Source organism: Solanum lycopersicum, chromosome 7 (assembly GCF_036512215.1).
Source record: "Solanum lycopersicum chromosome 7, SLM_r2.1".
NCBI lineage: Eukaryota > Viridiplantae > Streptophyta > Magnoliopsida > Solanales > Solanaceae > Solanum > Solanum lycopersicum.
Genome location: NC_090806.1, coordinates 63,783,749 through 63,804,969, shown reverse-complemented (window position 1 = coordinate 63,804,969; position 21,221 = coordinate 63,783,749). Strand labels below are relative to the sequence as shown.

Below are 21,221 nucleotides of genomic sequence, written 5' to 3'. Positions count from 1 at the left end.
CTTGCCGCCTTTGCTGCTGTTTCGATGGGGAAACAACTTTTGCATAAACAAATAGAAGAAAAAAAACAGGTTGCTGTAAAAGAGGTCGTTACGGAGGATATAGTTACGGGTGATCAACAGGATTTCCAATCCAAATATCCACGTTTGGCTGCATCATTTGGAAGTATGGCTGGCATGTCTACAGTGTATCCGAATGGATCGAGCTTTTTGAGGGAGAAGATGAGTTTGATTGCTACAGACAAGGCTGAAATGTTGGAGGAGAAGTGGAAGAAACTGGAGGATGACGAAGCTGCCTTGATGGTGAAGCGCTTAGATTTGATTGCGGAGCATTTCAAATTGGTGGTTGATGCAATGAGAGGTAACTAGACGCTGATGGACCATGTTTTATTCAGTGCTACAAGTTCTGATACTGTTTCAGTGGAGTTTTAGATTTTGTTTCATGTAGTCTTGTTTCTCAAGACAATTTTTTCTCGCGTTGATGTACTTGGGTTTAGTCTGTGAGGAAGCTTTAGTTTATCGGGTTGATTCAAACATTTTATTGCTTCTTTGTAGTTTTACTATGAACTGGTTTGGATGATATCCGCTGTGTTTCTTCTTATATATGTTAGTGTGGTATGGAGTGATTGGCTCTATTGTGGGGTTGCAATGAAATAGATACACATTCCTATCATATAATGTATGGTGGAAGCAAGCTTAGGAACAGCTGAAGTGGAATGTCTGGAGACATTCTGGTTCATCCTTCATAATATGTCATTTCCTATTCCAGATGGAAATATATTTACATGCTATCTTTCTCAGTTTTTGCAGCTTGTGTTGATTCACTTTGTTTTCAATTGTTGTTCATGCCAGCTTACCATACCAGTTAATTGATTTGGGGAGGGAGTGGTGGGTTAGTTACAGTTTCTTCTAGATATTTCCTTTGGTATAGTGTGCAATGTTGTTTCCTGACTAGACAGTTCTCCAGTCCTAGTGGTTCTAAGTCCTGCTATAAATCTAAAAGAACTTAAAATGTGCAATGTTATTTCCTTTAGTTGCACCTTGTTCATAGCCTTACCCCTGAAAAAAAAGATAAAATTCAACACAAGGCCTTCAAAATGTGTCTTTCTGGGGTATTCTTGTCTACAAAAAAGATACAAATATTTTGATCCCTCTACCAATAAGTACTTGATCTCGGCAGATGTTACGTTTTCCGAGACCTCTCCGTATTTTTCTCCTAATACGGAAAATAAGAAGGCCGTAACAACATTCCAACTTTTCCAACCAGCTCCACCTCCAATTCTCAAGGACTATTTCCGACGACCTCATCAACCTCAAACCTCCTTCTGAACTTGCTAATCCAGTTGGTATGTCTAAATCTGATACAGGTGCACAAAGTAATCTTGGTGACTCATTACCCACTCCAACAATGTTTTCTCCTTAGACAAAGCAGACTTTTATTACTTAATTATATTCTCAACACACCCTGTCACGTGTGGGCAGTGAACCTTATTTTTTCAGGTGACAAGCACGTGAATATTCTTTTTGATTTTTTGTATGGTGGTGGGATTCAATCTCAGGACCTAAGCTGTGTTAGAGAGAGCACACTTTTATCATTTAATTATATTCTCAACAAAAACAATTTAGATATTTATTCTGAGTCTACCAGGAAAAAGGTATGACAGAGAGAGAGAGAGAGAGAGCCAAATAAGGAAGCTGAAACGGTTCCATCCAATAAAAACAGAGTTCAGGATAGAATTATACGGTAATAAATTGCATTTCTAAGATGCTCAACATGTTCATGAGATAAAAGTTGTCAAAGAATTGACATTAAAACAGATATATGATCTTAGGAAACTGAACGACCTTTCTAGACAAAAGTAAATTGGAAAATGTCGGAACTTATTACATCTATCAGAGTGCAGGTAGCACATACAGAAGATAAAGTTAGATGGCTTCCCCATGTGTTAAGACCTCCAAAATGCACTGGTTTAAATGTTTGACAACACAATAACTAAGATTTTTAAGAGGTGAACTAAGTCACACGGAGAAAAGAAGTTTTCAATCCTGAAGTCTTTTGAAATCCATGTAGACTTGGTTAAAAACTGAACACAATCAAACCAAGAGATGTGCACGAGTTATGCCAAACAGTTGAAATTAAACTAGTCAGTAGATACCATAGAGATATGTGCGGGATATTTAGGAAACCCCTAATTTGTCTTTTAAGACCTAATTATTCAATATAGGAATGCAATGAAACTGAACAAAACGAATGGATATTGAGAATTCATATAATAACTGACCTTATTGGTTTCAGAATTGAAATATAGTTTTGATTGAATGATGATAAATGCAAGTGTGAAGACATGCACACACTTAAAAGGAGTATCTAAGTGCACATTCATGCGCTGCAGAATATCTTCACTAGAGAAAAAGTAGTTGAAGAAATGTATAGTTGGCAAACCACCAAGCAGAGAATCGACAGAGAAAAACTGAGGGCAAAGAAGAATAACAAAAAAACACCCTAAACTGCTACCATCAAATTATAAGAAACTCAATATTTTACAAGTTACCTCTAAGGTTGTGAAGGACTCTTTAATGGATGAAACTTCTTCCTGAAGAGAACACATGAGCAGCAATGCTTCCACCTGTTATGCAAATGGAATAGCAACCATGGACTTACAGAAACGTTCAGCAGGACCGAGCTGAGAAATGTCTCCAGGAAATAGTCTGAGTTTTAGTTCTTCATTCGTTGTTGGTTCCATCTTCAAGAGAGTTCATATGAGTTCAGGAGGTAGCTCATAACCTGATAAGAGACATAAGTAATTAGAGTTAAGCTTCAGATACCTTCTTGATGAAAATAATACATAATTATAAGAGCATGAAATTTGCAATATATTTAAGCTGAAGTACCAATTGACGTCAAAATTTTCACGATTTAATATTAAATAGCAGATAAGATCGATTGTGTGCAGCAAGGTACATGAAAATGAGCGAATTTTTGACATCGTGCAACGAGAATGTTTTCCTTGGGAATAGTGTAATTTTCCGATTAACTACATGCTTTGCAAACTTGCCATGTTTTATTTTGCGACCTCAAGTTCTGAACTACGACTTCCTTTTCAACTTACCCAGTTGTAACAAAATAACCATATGCTATCATTCAAAGTATACATTTTATTCTTACTGGTCTTCACATTCCTTAAAGTTTTTGTGATTGGTATCTAGGTGATTGTTGGCATGTTGCAACACACCTAATGAAAATTTGAGATGGGACTTCTTTCCCTTAAACACAAAAGTAAATACAGCATGTGCGGATGTTAAGATGTCAATTTAATTCAAATCCATGTTAACTTTTCCAGGAGAATGTCATTATAAATGAAAATGTATCACATTTACTTGAAATATAAAAGGTTAAAACAGAGAGGTGTTACTAGAAAATTATCAGATCGAGGATATCTAACCATATTATATGGAGGCAAATGTTGGGTTGCAAAGGTCTAACATATCCACAATCTGAGTGTTTATGATATGCGATTGTACAAAATCTAAAAAGATTAAAATAAACACATCTGACAGAGGGGATAAAATCAGGAAAGCTTCTTAGGATGGTTTAGCATTTCATAGATAGACTCCCAAATGTACCATTCACAGGTGAAAAAATATGATTAATTCAGGCGCCAAAAGAGAATGAGGTAAGCCTAAAACCATATGTAGGAAAGTTACCACTACATTTTCTCAAAATCAATGTGGACATAGCTAAGAATGGAACAAAATGAAGCAAAGGATTCGTATAGGTGATACCAACTAGTCGGAATTATGCTAAGTTATTGATGTTATATTTACTCAGATTAGGTGTTTGCCAAGGGCCTATTAGTTTTGTTAGGGATCAATGTGAGATGGGAAGTCCTTTTGTATTAGATAATCCAAAAAATTGTTCTTTAAGATAAAATATTTAGTACTGGAATGAAATGGACCAAATCAAATGGAATTTCAAAAAGGAAATGGACCAAATCAAATGGAATTTTAAAAAGGATTCATACAACCTGTAAGAAATACAGGAGAAGAATATAATCGAATTGTTGTCTCTACATTATTAGAGAGAGACCCTTATATAGACACTACAATAGACTCCTTTTCCAACTAGGACACTACAATACAATCATTTTCTATGCAGGACATATATACTAATCATATTCCTATTCCTATTCCTACACTAAGTAGGATTGTATATACCTATTACTATTCTAACTCCCCATCAAGCTAGTGCATACAAATCATATGTATCTAGCTTGTTACAAATATAATTAGTATGAGGACAAATGAGAAGCTTGAAGAGATATTTACAAGTTGATCACTGAACTTCACAAAATTGATAATCAATCTCAATGAACTTAGTCTTCTCATGAAATACTGGATTTTATGCATAATGTCGCTCAATCTCAATGTGTTTGGTCTTCTCATGAAATATTGAATTTGATGCATAATACAACCAAGCTTGCAAAAAATATTTCAGACCATAGAGTGATTTACGTAATCAACATAAAAGGCTACTAAACTCCCCATGAGCAAAAAAAATAGGTGGTTGCTCCCTATAAACTTCTTCACGATGTAGCGATCGCTGGAAGTGCTCAACATCTATTATTAAGTATATGGATCATGTTAGAATCAATAAACGAGTCGATATTAAACATGAAAGTCACCGAAAAACTGGTGGGAACATGATCATATATCGGAGTATTGGATTTGATGGTTAAAAGTGGTCATAATCTAACAAATAATACCATATGGGTAGGATCAAAATGATGATACGACCCAATTGGAAAATATAAATTATAAAGAAAAGGTCGGTTTGACGGCACGATCCTATTGAAAAAGAGAAATAATATGAATAGGATTGAATTGATGACACAACCCTAATGAACAAGAGAAAGTATATGGGTAAAATTATGAGGCACAATACTGCGCAAAACAGATTCGAGGAGTCACCGGAAAGACAAATGAAACAAATCTGAGGAGTCATCGAAAAAGACACGGTGCTATGCAACTCATATATGACAAAGTAATTCATGAAAAATCCATGGTACTACACAAATTAAATATGAAAAGTAGTTTGGAGAGATTCACGGTGCTACGCACGAAAAGAAAAGTAGTCACCGAAAGGATGGCACATGCTACACAAAATCAATATAAAAAAGTAGTCATGAAAAGATGGTACGATGCAATGATATACGAAAAATAGTCACCGAAATGATGGCATGATGCTACATAAATTTAATATGAAAAAAATAGTCACCGAAAAGATGGCACAGTGCTATCAAATATATTGATTAATTTATGAAAGTAAAAGGTATATATTAAGTTAATAAGAATAAAGGAAATTATAAAGGTAAGCATGCAATTAAGATTAAATAAGAAAACAACGTGACTTTTATGACTTGTTGTGATGTAGTTTAATTAACATAGGAGTCTTATTTTGAGTCTGAATGGTGTTAAAATTGTATTACAGATCTAGTTTCAGATCTATTCGGACCAATTAAGAGGCTTGTAAGGAAATAAAACGAACTTAATGAACTGAATCTGAATAATTAGGATTCAGTCCTCATAAACAAACACGCCCGTTTAAATTGGCTTAAAAAAAGTAGCTTTCAAGTCAAAAATAAAAAAATCAAATTGAAATGACTTTTAAGTCAAAAAATAAAAAGTAGGGGGAGACCCACTTTTGGTTTTTGACTTATTTTAAGTCATTCTTAACCTTGTCAAACACTTCTCAACTTATTTTAAGTTATTTTTTATATTTGTCAAACACATCCAGAAGTCAAAAACTGACTTAAAAGTAGGTTTGACCAACTTATAATTCAATCCAAACAATAAGGCGAATCTGAATGATTGAGATTCAGACCCACATTAAGTGCTAACAAATGAGGCATGGATTTCTTTCCTGGAATATAGTGTTCATGCATATATCATTGGTTCTATTTTGTTAACATAATCATTGGCGCGACGGGCAACATATACGGGTAATAGTTGTCTGCCGGCAGCGGAAGCTCTTTGATTTTCTACCAAGATCGTAGAAGCTCTAATACCATGTGAGAAACATAAGAGGAAAATATAATTGAATTATTGTCTCTACACTATTAAGTAGAGACCCTATTTATAGACACTACAATAGACTCCTTTTCCAACAAGGACACTACAATACAATCATTTTCTAAGTAGGACACTATATACTATTCATATTACCATTACTATTCCTATTCAAAGTAGGATTGTATGTACTATTACTATTCTAACACAGATTACAGCCACCATAGGGGGAGGGGGGGGGGGGAGAGAGAGAGAGAGATTTACCTTCTTCGAGAGCATCATAAACTTCTGATGTTGTCACATTTAAGGCTTTGAGAAGAATTGTTAGCTTTTGTGATTTCTTATGATCAATAATCTGAATACACTTTGATGTTTGGTCTAAGGACGAGGAAGCTTTTCTTCGATTATCTTTCCCTTGGTATCCTGGTATATATCCAAACAAAAAATCTATCATATCCTCACTAAACCTGTAATAAATTCAGCAATTAGAATGGTAAAAACAGAAACAGTTAGAACTCACGCAGGAGCAAAGTAAATAGCAAGATCAGTGTGAAGCTTACTGAAACGAGCTGGCTTGAATTTCATGCCAAACCATAGAGTGGTCAGGGTTCGCAAGAAACTTGCCCCGAAACGCTGGTTTTAATTTGTTTTAGGAGCATCAGATTCACCCAATGAGTCCCTTTCCCCAGTCTCAGAAGAACGTCCTCTCTGATGTGCTCCAAGAGGTAAAGGCTTCGGCGAATTACCAGGGTTTTTTTTTGTGGATTAGGAGGGCAAACTTTTGGAAGTGGAGGTGGGTTCAGAGCAGGTGGTTTAGGAGGAGGGGTGGTGGAGGACCAGGAGATGGAGCTGGAGGTGGAGATTTCCTGAAGGAAGTGGTAATGGTGCATGAGCATTTGCATTCATCTCAGGTTTTGACAGTTCCGCGTCTGCTTCGGAAGATTTATGAGGATAAGCATCATTAACAGCACTGCACTCTTGACATTTAGAGAAGAACCTGACAATACAAATTACTGAAATGTAATGAAAAAGAATGATACGACGAGATTAATTAACCATCATCATAAATAGAAGCAAATAGACACCCGCATTCAAAGTCAGATACGGTTTCCATCCCTTTGCCCGTCATCTGGACTACTTCTTTCTTCTTATTCTTAAAAAATAATATCAACAGAGCTAAAAAGGAAACTCCTGCAACAGAATTACAGAACAACCAGCCACTGCAGCAATTAAATAATTTCGATGCTGCTGATTATCTCCCTTAGAATGAGGACCATTTTGCAGTTTATCTGAAAGATTAACAGGCAAAGGTTTAGAAGAATTGGTATGAGTTCGAAGTTTTTGAGGCTTTGCAGGAGGTTTTAACTACAGGAGGCTGCACAGTTGGAGGAGAGCTACAGGGCACTTCAATAGAAGGAACTGGAGCATAAACTGGTCATACAGTTGCAGGACCTGGAGATGGAATGAGCATTAGAACTGCTGCAGGACCTGGAGAGGGAGCGAGAGACGGAACAGTTGCAGGGACTGGACATGGAGCGAGGGACGGAACTGGAGCCCTTTTTGGGGCAAAATTGATTTCTTTCTTTTCTTAGGTACCTCCTGGGAACTCTTGACAATTGTGAAAAAAGCTCTTCGTACTTGCTAAACCAAGTACTGGATGCATAGTCACTTTCAGAAACATGAATTGGAATATTTTCCCTTCTTAAGCACTTCCAACAAAATTTTCTTCTCTCCGAGAGGCAAATCTTCAATGGGCTTTTGTAAGGTTCTTTTTGTCAACAAATCTATATCCTGTTTTAAGCAACTGTAACTTCCTGTCTGTTGAATATAATATTCCAGAAATTTTGCAAGTTCAGTACCCTCTTCTAACTCTTACCTGCAATGAACCATATTAGCTCAGCCTGCATACAGAAGATCTCATCAAGTTATAATATTCTGACAAGGCAAGAATTAAGTTAGAGTGAGTTCTAAATACCAAACATAACATTGTCTTTGTGAATTTCACTATGATGCAACATATGCTTCTCCATCTTGCATCTTTTGAAAATTCAAATTTAATGGCCTTATTATAGGCACAATGAATCAAAACATTCAACAACTAAAAGAGGCAGCATTGGAACTTGTTAGCCTATGCAATTGAACTGTCTGAATCCAGATACAGAGAACTGGACTACAGAAGTTTGTCATAATGTTTTTTTCCTTATTCAAGTTGGAAAAAGATACAAAGTAAGAAATTTTGCTGGATAGAAGCAACAGCTCAGGAATACGTATTTACATACCAGGCTGGCTTGGGGAATCAGAAAGGTGACTCCAGTCTATCTTGCACAATGATCTTCAAATTTTCATGCAATACAAATAAATTCAAAGGAATAGGTTGAAAAGGTTACCGATTTCAGGAAAACACCGTATTTAAGTTCCAAGGTGGAATATTACAGATTCTTCCACATTGTATTCGTTATAGATACATATTATATTCTTATTTCCTATGAACATCCAAATTTCAGCCATTTTTACTACTAATTGCTTAGTCTATGAACTTTTTGGAAATGAAAAAACTCAGGAACTTTGGCATATACTCCTAAACCCATATTACTTGATTGTGGGCAAAGACCAGATTGGTTAAATCTTGCTCTTAATTGGAAACACAAATTCATTTAAATAATCCAAAATTTTACCTCTTATGAAAATTGTTGAAGTGTGTAACGTCTTATTAAAAGCATAAGCTTTTTGAAGCACAGTTAAATTACAAAATTGTGTTCTCAACAAAAATAAGGCTACTTCAATTTCAACGAAATTGCTAATACTCATCAGAAGATAGCAATCAGGTATCGGCAAAAAATGTGTAGACATGTCAATAACAACCATAGCTGACATATACATTAGGCAACTCATATCTAAACACATTTTTTGGATGCACATTGCATTCATCTCCATATGCTATGATGCCCAATTTTAGAATTATCATTTAACTTACGTTCATAACACGTGAATGATTATAAACTTGTTCATTTAAAATAATTTTAGAATGCATAAGTTCAAAGTTGAGTTAGATATAACTGAAGTACATTCATTATTGCCTGAATTTTAATCATATGAATAAACTGAATCATTATTGCTTAAACTTAAGGAAAGCTAAACTTTAGTCATATATAGTTTGGGCACCACATACCTAAAGTTATTCAGATATAGATAAAACTTTAGTTATATACTACTGAGACGACCTCCAAGATAGTTTTCTTTTTACAAAACTTCTATGTGGAGATAGATGTGATTTTCATATGATTGATAGTTTCAGTTTACTATTTGAAGTTTTCAGAGCTAAAATTGTACCATAAGATGGAGCTATGGTGCATAATGAAACTATAAAATTATGTGACCATCTCATCTAAAAGTTTAAGCGTTTAGAGATAGCACACTTTAAATATTTAATTATATCCTCAAAATCATTTCATACCTTTAAACTCGGTCCTTTTTGCACCTGAATGTACATATAATCTTATTTCTATTAGCAAATTAACAAAAAACTTGAAAGTTGTAACCTTCTTTGATGATTCTGTTCTTGTGTAGGATCAGAGTACGGGACATGTGATTGGAAAAGAAAGAGTCACAGAAAATTTTCTAATTTCTATTATAATTTAAGTTCTTTTAGAGTTACAGGAGTACTTAAAACCTATAGGATTGGACAATTGTCTGACAACATTGCACACTATAAGTAAATATCTAGAAAAAACTGTTCCCCCCCAAATCAATTAACTGGTATGATAAGTTGGCATGCACAACAATTGAGAACAAAGTGAATCAACATAAACTGCAAGAACTGAGAAAGATCGCATTTAAATATATTTCCATCTCGAATAGGAAATAACATATTACAAAGGATGAACCAGAACGTCTCCAGACATTCCACTTCAGCTGTTCCTAAGCTTGCTTCCACCATGCATGGCATTGAATGATAGGAATGTGTAGGCCTTTCACTGCAATCCCTAAATAGAGCCAATCACTCCATACCACACTAACATAAAAAAGAAGCAACACAGCAGATATCATCCAAACCAGTTCACTAGTAAAACTAGATAAGCAATAAAAATGTATGAATTAACCTGAAAAACTAAATCTACCTCGCGGACTAAACATAAGTACATCAACGCGAGAAGAAATTGTCTTGAGAAACAAGACTATATGAAACAAAACGCAAAACTCAACCGAAACAGTATCAAAACTTATAGCATCCAATAAAAACATGATCCACCAGCATCTAGTTACCTCTCATTGCATCAACCACCAATTTGTAATGCTCTGCAATGAAATCTAAGCGCTTCACCATCAAGGCAGCTTCATCATCCTCCAGTTTCTTCCACTTCTCCTCCAACTCTTTAGCCTTGTCAGTAGCAATCAAACTCAACTTCTCCTTCAAAAAACTTGAACCATTTGGATACATTGCAGACATGCCAGCCATACTTTCAAATGATGCAGCCAATCTTGGATATTCGGACTGGAAATCCTGGTGATCATCCTTAACTATATCCTCCCTAACCACCTCTTTTACAGCAACCTGTTCCTCTACTTCCTTATGTTTCTCATCATCCTTGGGTTTGCTAACTTTAGCACTTTCCTTAGGTTCAGAACTCTTCTTAATCTCAACAGCCTTTTTAGCTTTGCCATTAGTGCTATTGGTAAGAATCTCCTTAACTCCATTACTTGTTCCAGGGGCACCCCAAATCCTCTTTGAATGCTGAAAAACTGAAAAATCCTGATCCTTCATGAAAACTGGCTCCTCACCACCTTTCACATTAGTTAAAAATTTCTTCTTTAACCTCTTTAGCTTTTCACTGAGTTGACTCTTTGAAACTTCAACCTGCAACTTCCCTTTGATGAATTCATGAAACGCAGACATATCGGCATTAGGTTCCATTCCTTCTACCTCCTTGTATTCAACAATCCCTTTGAGCAGAGCAAGCTGGTCGTCATCGCTCCAAAGAAATCGAGGAGTAGCAGCTGATTTTTTCTCCTCTTCTTCTGCAATCTTGGGCTTCTTCCTCCCTTTTTCTTTCTGGGCCTTTTGCGGCCTCTTTGCTACTGATTTCGATGGGGCAGCAGCTTTAGCAGGAACACTGGGCTTGACGGTGAAGTCCGATGCAGAAGGGGAAGGCAGGGAATGGCCCGATTCGGCTTCCGATTCGGATCCTGACCCATTCTCGCTGCCGGACTCAGAAGAAAGTTGGAGTTTCTGAGTGAGGAATCTCTTTACAACTGGATGAGCTGTCTTGGGTTCTTCAGTTTCTTCCCCTGATTCTTCTTCTCCTTCCCCCTCCCCCGATTGTTGTTGTTCTTCTTCATGGGATTCCTCCACCAGTTCTTGATCTTCAGAGGACGATGCAGAAGGAGGCTGGTCTACTAAGCGGGATTTGATTTTGAGGGCCATTGCTTCTGAAAGCAAGAAGAGAGCTATTCGGCTGTCAGCTGTGTCTACGGTTAGTGTTGAAGTAAAGACAAAAAAGATGATAACTTTAGTGTAGGGTTTTTCGATATATACAAAAAGCCAATGTCTTAATCGATTTTGATAATTACTTTCCCCATTTGGACATGTATGTGAGTTACACCAACACCACTACTCACATAAGGAATCGGGATGGTCGGAAGATGATGGAGCAATCACGCTTTATTTGTGCTTTTTAATCGGAAGAAACTTTCTTTGAAAATGTGATTTGTCGTTTTTAATTAGATCTATATGAAATTTTTTTTAAATAATCAAATATTAAAATTTGAAAAGTGGTTAGAAACTTGAGACGGTTTCTTCTGTTGAAAAGAGATTCATTTTTCAAAAATTAGTTCAAGCCCAACAGAAAACCTTCTTTTTAGTCTAGCAGCGATAATGGATCAGGATGCAAATCCGAAGCGGAATCAGCTCATTCCATGTTTTCCCCTTTTGCATCACACTGCACAATCAAGTCGAGTTTTAGGTAAAAGTTGTTGCCTCATCGAAAGGAGCAATAAAGAGGCCGCAAGAGACCCAGAAAGAGAAAGGGAGTAACAAATTTCAATATTGTAGAAGAAGTCGTGTCAATAAATAGAATATTTTATAAAATTACTTACCATATTCTCAGATTACGTATATGATGAATATGAATGTACATTTCATATCTTTTTTGTCATATGGATCAATTGAATGAGACTATTAATACTTACCGTTCAACTATTGAAGTAAGAATATCATCTGGTCAAGTTGGAAAAATTCGATCCATCATACATATCATATATCATTATATATATACATATCATATATCATTATATATATATATATATATATATAGTCGTGTAACTCCTCGAGAATCATGTCATTCGCCTGTCACGTGTTGCCACCTGAGTCAAAATACTCGAAGTAAGCTCCTGGCTAAAGGGGCTTACAAATGAGCGGAGTGCTTATGGTTGTGGTAGCTGCGAGCCTCCTGGGTCTTGCTCTTTCGTCTTTTTTCCTCCGCCTTCTTCTTGTAACTGACCCTTTAAGACAACTTTTCGTGTCCTTACTTTTGAGTCTATCAGTTGCAACAAGGGTTGCAGAAATGAGTGTTGTGCTTACCCCGATCGATACCACCATTCATTATCGTGAACCAGCCCCTCTTCAGTGTAGGCAGGTCTTTCATTAGAACAGATTCATTCCAGAACAGAAAACCAAATTGAGAATCAGAATCGCGCTAAACTGACTTTTCAAAATCTTCATACATTATACTATTTCATTAAAGGGAAAAAGGTCTGATATACCCTTCAACTTTGTCATTTGGAGCTGATATACCTCTCGTTATGAAAGTGGCTCATATATACCCTTACCGTTATACAAACGGCTCACATATACCCCCGCCGTTACAAAATGAGCTCACATATACCCTTCATTTAACAGTAGTTAAAAAATAGTATTAAATTTATATTTTTTACTTTTAAGTTTTTTAAAAAATTATATAGGCGGTATATATGATTCTTCTATCAAAGTTCAAGGTATATTTAAATTTTTTTAATACATAAATTATTTTTTTACTTCTTCTATTATAGTTATTTGAGCTTCTTATTCTTATTTTATTTCTTTCATTCCTTAGTTTATTTAAAAAAAATTAAACTATTTTTTTTGTCTATATTGTAATTTAATTTTTGTATTCGAAGAAAAAAGTTTTGTCATCTACAGTAAGTTTTACAAGAATATTAGTGAAACATAAATAAATATGATTATCAAAATAATAATTTTAAATTAATCAATGAAATAAAAAAAAGTCAAAAAAATATGTTTGACGAGGATTAAATTTACTCATATGAGATTATATTTTTTAGAAAAAATTATATTAAAATTAAATTTTTTTTCATTTTCGTGAGAGGAAAATAATACATGTGAGCCATTTATTTTTAGATAGGGTATATATGAGTCACTTTTATAACAAGGGGAAATGACAAAGTTGAGGGTATATCAGACCCTTTTTCCTTCATTAAAAAAGTAAGTAGACTTTTAGCATCCCATAATATTTATATTTAATATATAATAATTAATAATATATCAATTCTCTAAAAGGTTTTATGATTTTTTTATTTTTCTTAAATATAAGGATAAACTGGTATTTCAACTTTAAACTTTGGAGGTTCCTCTAATAATAATAATAATAATTATTATTATTATTATTATTATAATAATAATAATATAGATGCTAAATGTCTTCTTTCTTTTTTAGAAATAGTAAAATGTCTGAAGAATTTGAAAAGTCACTTTATATATTAAATATAAATATTATGGGATACTAGAAATTTACTTTTTTTAATGAAATAGTAATATGTCTGAGGGATTTGAAAAGTCAGTTTATATATTAAATATAAATATTATGATATGCTAGGAATTTACTTTTTTTTAAAAAAATATCTGAGAAATTTGAAAAGTCATTTTTTCATTAAAACATAATAACAATAATAATAATAATAATAATACTATGGAATGTTAAAAAGTCTACTTTCTTTTTAATGAAATAGTAACATTTCTGTAGAATTTGAAAAGTCAATTTATATATTAAATATAAATATTATGGGATTGTAGAAATTTACTTTTTTTTTTAATGAAATAGTAAAATGCCTGAGGAATTTGAAAAGTCAGTTTTCCATTAAAAATATAACAATGATAATACATACATATATATAATTAAATTGTTGTTTTCCCCCTATATTAAATTAAATTATTATAAAATACCTAATTTATTAAAAATTCTATCATTAATTAAAAATATCAAATAATATAATTAATATGTATTTGAGTATATATACATATGAATTAATTTCATTGATAGTGCCACTTATTTCCGTATTCTAAAATGACTTATCATTTTTCTATACCAATTTAATGTTTTAAAGTTCTTTTCAACTTATAATAGTAACTTTCAGAATTTTATAAATAATCTGATCAGTGAATCATATTAGACTAGATCCATTGATGTTCTCCCCCTCCTCTTCTTCTTCTAAATTCATCTTCAATGTGATTGGTAAGGATTCCATTGATATTTCTCACATTTCGACTCTCTTAACCATCTATTAAATTTTATCACGCTTGATTATGATTATTCTTGGGATGTTAATAATTCTATCACGACATACATAGTTTCTTCCTTTATAAATTGAACATAAAATGTTAGTCCACTAGACTTATGAAAATTTTAATTTATTGTTTTTTCTTTCTTATTCAGATTAATATATTGCTTTGTTTAACATTTTTCATTTTGTATGCATATGATGACATGTATATTTTATTGTGTTTTGGCTTAACTTATCGGCGAACCCTTAAAGTTGGCATATAATTTCACTTAGATATTTTAACTAGACTTTATTCATTTTAGACATCTTATGTCAGGCTGTATTGTATCATTTTGACACTTTTTTCGCAATCAACAAAAAATTTAAAGTGAGTGTAACTCACTCGTCGACGACGTGTCAAAATAGCAAATTAAATGAAAACATTTGTCGTTTGACACAAAAACAATTCTTTAATAATGAATTTTGAAGGTCTAACCCATCGGTGACCCCTTAAACTTGACATAAACTTTCACTTAGATACCTTAACTAGACTTTATTCATTTTAGACACCTTATGTCAGGTTATATTGTGTCATTTTGATACTTTTTTTACAATCAACAAAAAAATTAAAGAACTCGCCGATGACGTGTCAAAGTACCAAATTAAATGAACATATTTGTCATTTGACACAAAAACTGTTCTTTAATAATGACTTTTGAATAAAACTAAAAGTTAGCCCATTAATCAATGACACCTAAAATTTTTGCCCAAATAATTATAAAAGAGGATTAAATTATTTTTTAAAAAAAATATTACTTTAGAGAACCCCCTCACCCACCCATCCCCGACCCTACTCGTATTTTCCAACAAATTTAACTCAACCCGCTTCGTCTTCTCCGGTGACCGTCATATTTCAATACTTTTTAGTTTTATTCGTAGGATGATTCCTTTATACACTAACAAAGTGGTCATTTTTTCAGCTTCTAAACTAAGGACTGCCATTTTAATGAAGAACTTGAGATAGTAAGTAAGACCAAAAATCACATAATCAATTGTCAAATCTAGAAAAAAAAAATTGTTAGTGAAGTCATAATGTCGACTTTCAACCACATAATCTGAACTGCCATGATTTAACAATAAAATTCTTCACCAATTTGACCATCAAATCTCAATCCACATAGAGAAATTTATTCAACTCTAAAATTACTCAACTTTTTTCACCATTAAAAGGACCTTAAGGTAGGGAAAATGGTGGCCCAAAAATAGGAAAGAAGCAAAAAAAATTTTAAAAAAAATATGCTAAAAATGTCTTTCACGCGCTTTTAATAATTGCATTACACTCATCATATCATCTCAGCAAAGAGTGTCAAAATGGCACAATAGAACCTGACATAAAGTGTCTAAAATGAACAAACTCTAGTTAAGGTGTGTAAGTGAAAGTTTGTGCCAAATTTAAGGGGCCACCGATGGGTTAAGCCAATTTTGAATAAAATTAAAAATTAGCCAATGAATCAATGACACTTGACATTTTTGTCCAAATAATCATTAAAGAGGATTAAATTATGAAGAATTGGAGATAGTAATTAAGGCCAAATATCACATAGTAAATTATCAAATTTAGAATTTTTTTAGTGAAGTCATAATTACGACTTTCACCCATAATTTGCACTGTCATGATTTAACAATAAAATATTTCACCAATTTGACCATCAAATCTAGTCGACATTCATAAGTTTATTCAAATCTAAAATCACTTTCAACACTTTTCACCATTGAAGGACCTTAAGATAGGGAAAATGGTGGCCTAAAAATAGGAAAGAAGAAGGAAAAAAATTAAATAAAAATTGGTTTAAAATGTCTTTCACGAGCTTTTTATGATTGTATTACACTCACCATATCATGTCAGCAAAAAGTATCAAAATAATAAAATACAACATGACATAAGATGTCTAAAATGAAAAAAAGTCTAGTTAAGGTGCCTAAGTGAAAGTTTGTGCCAATTTTAGGAGGGCACCGATGAGTTATGCCATGTTTTTTTAAGTCAATTGGTAGATATTACACATGTTTCTATACATAAGTTAGGCTTATATAAATTTTATATAATAATAAAGATCAAACGATGCAAGGCACATTCTCGAAGCTGGTATTACTATAAGTGGAATAAAAAAATTAAAAGTTGAAATACAATAATACCATTAATCATATATATATACACATATATATATATACATATACATACTAGTATAGTATATTCTCGGGGCACATGGTAATTTTTAATGAGCAGTATATTTGAGCTATTCTCTATTTTTCAGAAATTTCATGTTGAAATTCCCAAATTAATTTTGTATTTCCATTAAGAAGTTAATCGGTGATAATGTCCAAAAATATTTCTCAACTTCTCTCTCTTCTTTTATGTCATCCTAAAACCATCTCCAACCTTACTCTATTTTACTCTCCATTCTCTATATTTGGAGGGTAAAATAGAGAATGTCCTCACGAATTTACCCTCTACTCTATAATGATAGAGAGTTGAATAATAGTCTCTAAATTTGAAGAACTACTATTCATACTCTCTATTTCACTTTTTGAATATTACAGTATTATTTTATTTTTTTGTAATTAACATATTATTTTTTATATAAGACTATTAATTAAATCTCTAATTTATGCAATTCTTTTTAAATTTATTATAACAATTTTAAAAAATATTTTATTTTTATTAATTTTCACCATGAAGAATGCACAAAATTTAAATGATAAGATAAAAATTTAATTTACAAACATAATACATAATATAATAATTTAGATACAAGATAACAATAGATACAATGAATAACATAATAATTTTAAAAATCACAATAATAATTTAGTAATTCGGTAAGTCGTTTCTAGATTTAACGATATTCGAAAAAGAAATTAGTGAATGATTTAAAGAAGCTGTGATTGTGATTGCGGTTGTGCTTGTTGATTTCTTTTTTTATTTATTCGTAGTTGTTCAATAGAAATTTAGAATAATATATAATTTAATATTAAATACAAAAAGTTCAAAAAAAATTAGAATTTATATTACATAAAATTTTATAAGATGACTATTCATGAAAAAAGAAAGAAAATATTTATATTATGGAATAAGAAAATAAAAAGAAAATAGAAATAATAATACAATATTGAGAAAAGAGAAAAAAAATATTTTTTAGAAAGTAAAATAGAGAATTTGGTTGGAGTTGGTTGTCTGGAAAAATAGAAAATTCTATATTTAAAGAGTAAAATAGAATGTAGGGTTGGAGATGCCCTAAGCAATATTACACTTGTCTTCAGTGGCGAAGCCAGAAATTTTACAAAGAATGTCCAAGAATCACATAGGTAAATAAAATTAATTTAACACATAATTTATTTTTTAAATCAAACTACGTTACTTTAAAGAGAATTTATTTTAAATGAAAAAATATACCAAATTTTTTAAAATTAAACTACATAGTACTAATTAGCATTGAAAAAAGAGAATTCATTTAGAATGAAATCACTTTATGTTTCAAGATTTCACGAATCTCTCAGGACTAACAATGAGAGATGAAAAATTCTGAGTAGAATCGAACGAGTTTTCTTTTAAAAAGAAATTCTATATGGAAGCTTTTTTCACTTTTAGTAGTTTTATAAAAAAATTAAAAAAAAGTAGGATTTACTTATTAACTTTAAATTAAATAATAACTTTTAAATTTTATTTAAAATTTCAATGAAAAGAAAAAAAATTGAAGTCAAATTGATTGAAAGATCAATTGACTACTAAAATTTTGTGTTGGAAAAAGGGTCTGATATACCCCTCAACTTTGTCATTTAGAGCTGATATACCCCTTGTTATGAAAGTGGCTCATATATACCCCTACTTGTAAACAAATGGCTCATATATACCCTTTTCCTCTAACGGAAATGAAAAAATAATAATTTTTAACTTAAATTTTTATTATTTTTTTCAAAAAAATATAATCCCATATGAGTAAATTTAATCCTCGTCAAACATATTTTTTTGACTTTTTTTGTTTCAATGACTAGTTTATAATTATTATTTTGAAAATCAAATTTATTTATGTTTCACTAATATTCTTGTAAAACTTATTGTAGATGACCAAATTTTTTTTCGAATACGAAATTAAATTACAATACACACAAAAAAATAGTTTAATTTTTTTCTTTAAACTAAGGAATGAAAGAAAAAAATAAAATAAGAATAAGAAACTCAAATAATTATAATAAAAGAAGTCAAAAAATAATTTATGTATGAAAAAAATTAAAATATACCTTGAGCTTTTATAGACGAATCATATATACCACTAAATAATTTTTTTTAAAAAATAAAAAAAATTATAAGTAATAAATTTAAATTTAAAACTAATTATTTAAAATTCCGTTAAATGAAGGGTATATGTGAGCCATTTTGTAACGACAGGGGTATATGTGAGCCGTTTGTATAACGGTAAGGATATATATGAGCCATTTTTATAGTGTATGAGCTCCAAATGACAAAGTTGAGGAGTATATCAGACCCTTTTCCCTTTTATGTTTTCCTTAAATTTTTAAGTGGTAGCCTTGGTCTCTAATTTAATATTAAATATTACTTTAGTTGATAATATATTATATTAATAAATTAGGTGTAATAATAATTGATAATAATGTATTAATAAATTAGGTGTAGTAATAATTGATAGTATTGTATTAATAAATTAGGTGAAATAAAAAGTGCAGCCACAAGGATTTGAACCTGCATGTACGCTGGCCATCAAAGCTTTCGCTGGGCATTTGAAATTAATGAGTCAAAGACTCTTTAATGTTATCAAGGTATCCAAAATATGTTATTTAACCATTTATAAGATTATTTTATTTATATATGCAATATAATTTTTCGACGAAGCGTGTCCGCTTGGACACCTAAGCTTACTGTAGCTCCGCCCCTGCTTGTCTTCTTGTGCACATACACCTCATTCTAGAGACTATCACACTTGTCTTCTTATGCACATACTCCTAAAAAAATGAATTTGCTGAATGAAAGAACAAACATCTAATTGAAACAAGAGAAAATACATAAAATCCACATTGAAGTTAGACCTCATTTTGAAGTAGACACTTAAAGTTTGCGAAAGTTCTATTATCCCACTGAACTAGTTTCTATCAAACTAAATATGTCATTTTGACCCGTTTCTTCCCCAAATTAATTCAAACACCATTGATAGCCATGGAAGCTTGCTACAGTGCCATGACCAGTCAACAATGCAATATCTCTCAAACTTCAATTCATTTCACAAGATGGGTACTACATTATGTGAACAACAATCCTCGAATTTCTGTGGTTTTTTTAAAAATAAAAACTCATTTTTAGAAAGAGGATATGGCAAAAGATGCTAGCTTCTCCTTTGTCCTGATAATATTATTCAAAAATTGAAGAAAACTCAGACAAAATACACAGAAAGCAAAAAGAAAAATTGACCCAAAAAATATTTATTGTTCATACTCAACTAGATTCTCAAAACGGCCTCGTTAAACCATACAAATAATTATATTATTTTATTAGAGGGTGAGAGAAATTGGAGTAGAAATTGCTAAAAAGGATGTATTTAATTTGGTTGAAAATGGTATAGTGGGGTAATAGGACCCCAGCAAACTTTAAGTGTTTAATTCAAAATAAGGTCTATGTTTAATGGGGACTTTCTGTATATTCTCTTGAAACAACTCAAATAAAAAATTTGTTCCCTCTTCCTCCACGTGTGTTTGGTTGCATCTATTTTGTTCATAACCTTATACCCCTCAGTGACTCGAGCTTTATTTTTTCATGGGCCAAGCACATGATTTTCTTTTTAGTTTTTTCGATAGCGGTAAGATTCAATCTCAAGACATGTCATGGCCTGAGCGTATACCCTAGAAGAAAGGTATTCTCAAGTTGTCACACGACGTATTCAACCTCTCGAAGGTCTCATACAAGCCCTTGACATCATTCATTGCATAATCATATATGAAAAGTAGTGCAGAATTAAAAATTTTCACATCTTCTAAAAATCTCTTTCATAAAAAACATAGGAAATGCTAAGTCTTTTATAGCCATCTCAGACTCAAGAAAATCTTGGGTCACAGCCCATTCAATATCAAAATATAGAAATATCTAAGTCTATCATAATGTCTTTGAAACAAAAAGCTAAACATAGTTACGTCCTCGAATTAAGTGAGGACATACCAACACTTGCTAGAAAATAATGTTAATATCCAAGCTTCGCTTCAAAGGGCACCGCTGAATTGCCACCTACACCTTTAGTGATAAGACAATATATGAAATTAGTACATTAGAATGCACCAAGTATATAAAGGTTTCTTTGTACTCTAGTCTCAACTTAAATAGAGTCTCCCCAAGCATACTCACTCGATGCTAGCCTTTGTTCTCAGTTAAATGACAAGGGCATATGAAAAGGTACCATATTTTAGTCACTACCAAGTCATAATACACCTCACCGAGGATGGGTCCACTAGGGCTGCCACTCAATGGTCAATAAGGATAGCTTAATGACTTTCTTAGAGATGGTTTCATGTCGTTCCAACCAACCTACCCCTAAGTTCATCATTCACACAAGAAGGATACTATTACG

The 21,221-nt window shown here is 32.4% G+C and overlaps 1 protein-coding gene and 1 pseudogene across 2 annotated transcripts; both read right to left on the bottom strand.

The window, feature by feature from the left end:
• Positions 1-1,050: 1,050 nt before the first annotated feature.
• On the bottom strand, positions 1,051-8,093 carry LOC101245476 (formin-like protein 3; annotated as a pseudogene).
• A 1,779-nt stretch (positions 8,094-9,872) lies between these two features.
• Positions 9,873-11,725, bottom strand: LOC101244970 (STOREKEEPER protein). 2 transcript variants are annotated; one of them, XM_010325492.3, is made up of 2 exons: positions 10,327-11,725; positions 9,873-10,075 (listed from the first exon to the last, which is right to left on the bottom strand). In XM_010325492.3, the coding sequence occupies exons 1-2, from the start codon at positions 11,483-11,485 to the stop codon at positions 10,047-10,049; spliced, it is 1,188 nt and encodes a 395-aa protein (XP_010323794.1). In that variant the 5' UTR covers positions 11,486-11,725; the 3' UTR covers positions 9,873-10,046. The 2 variants fall into 2 exon arrangements, with proteins under 2 accessions (XP_010323794.1, XP_004243440.1); XM_004243392.5 differs by lacking the exon at positions 9,873-10,075 and having other exon boundaries at positions 10,107-11,725.
• Positions 11,726-21,221: the final 9,496 nt, after the last annotated feature.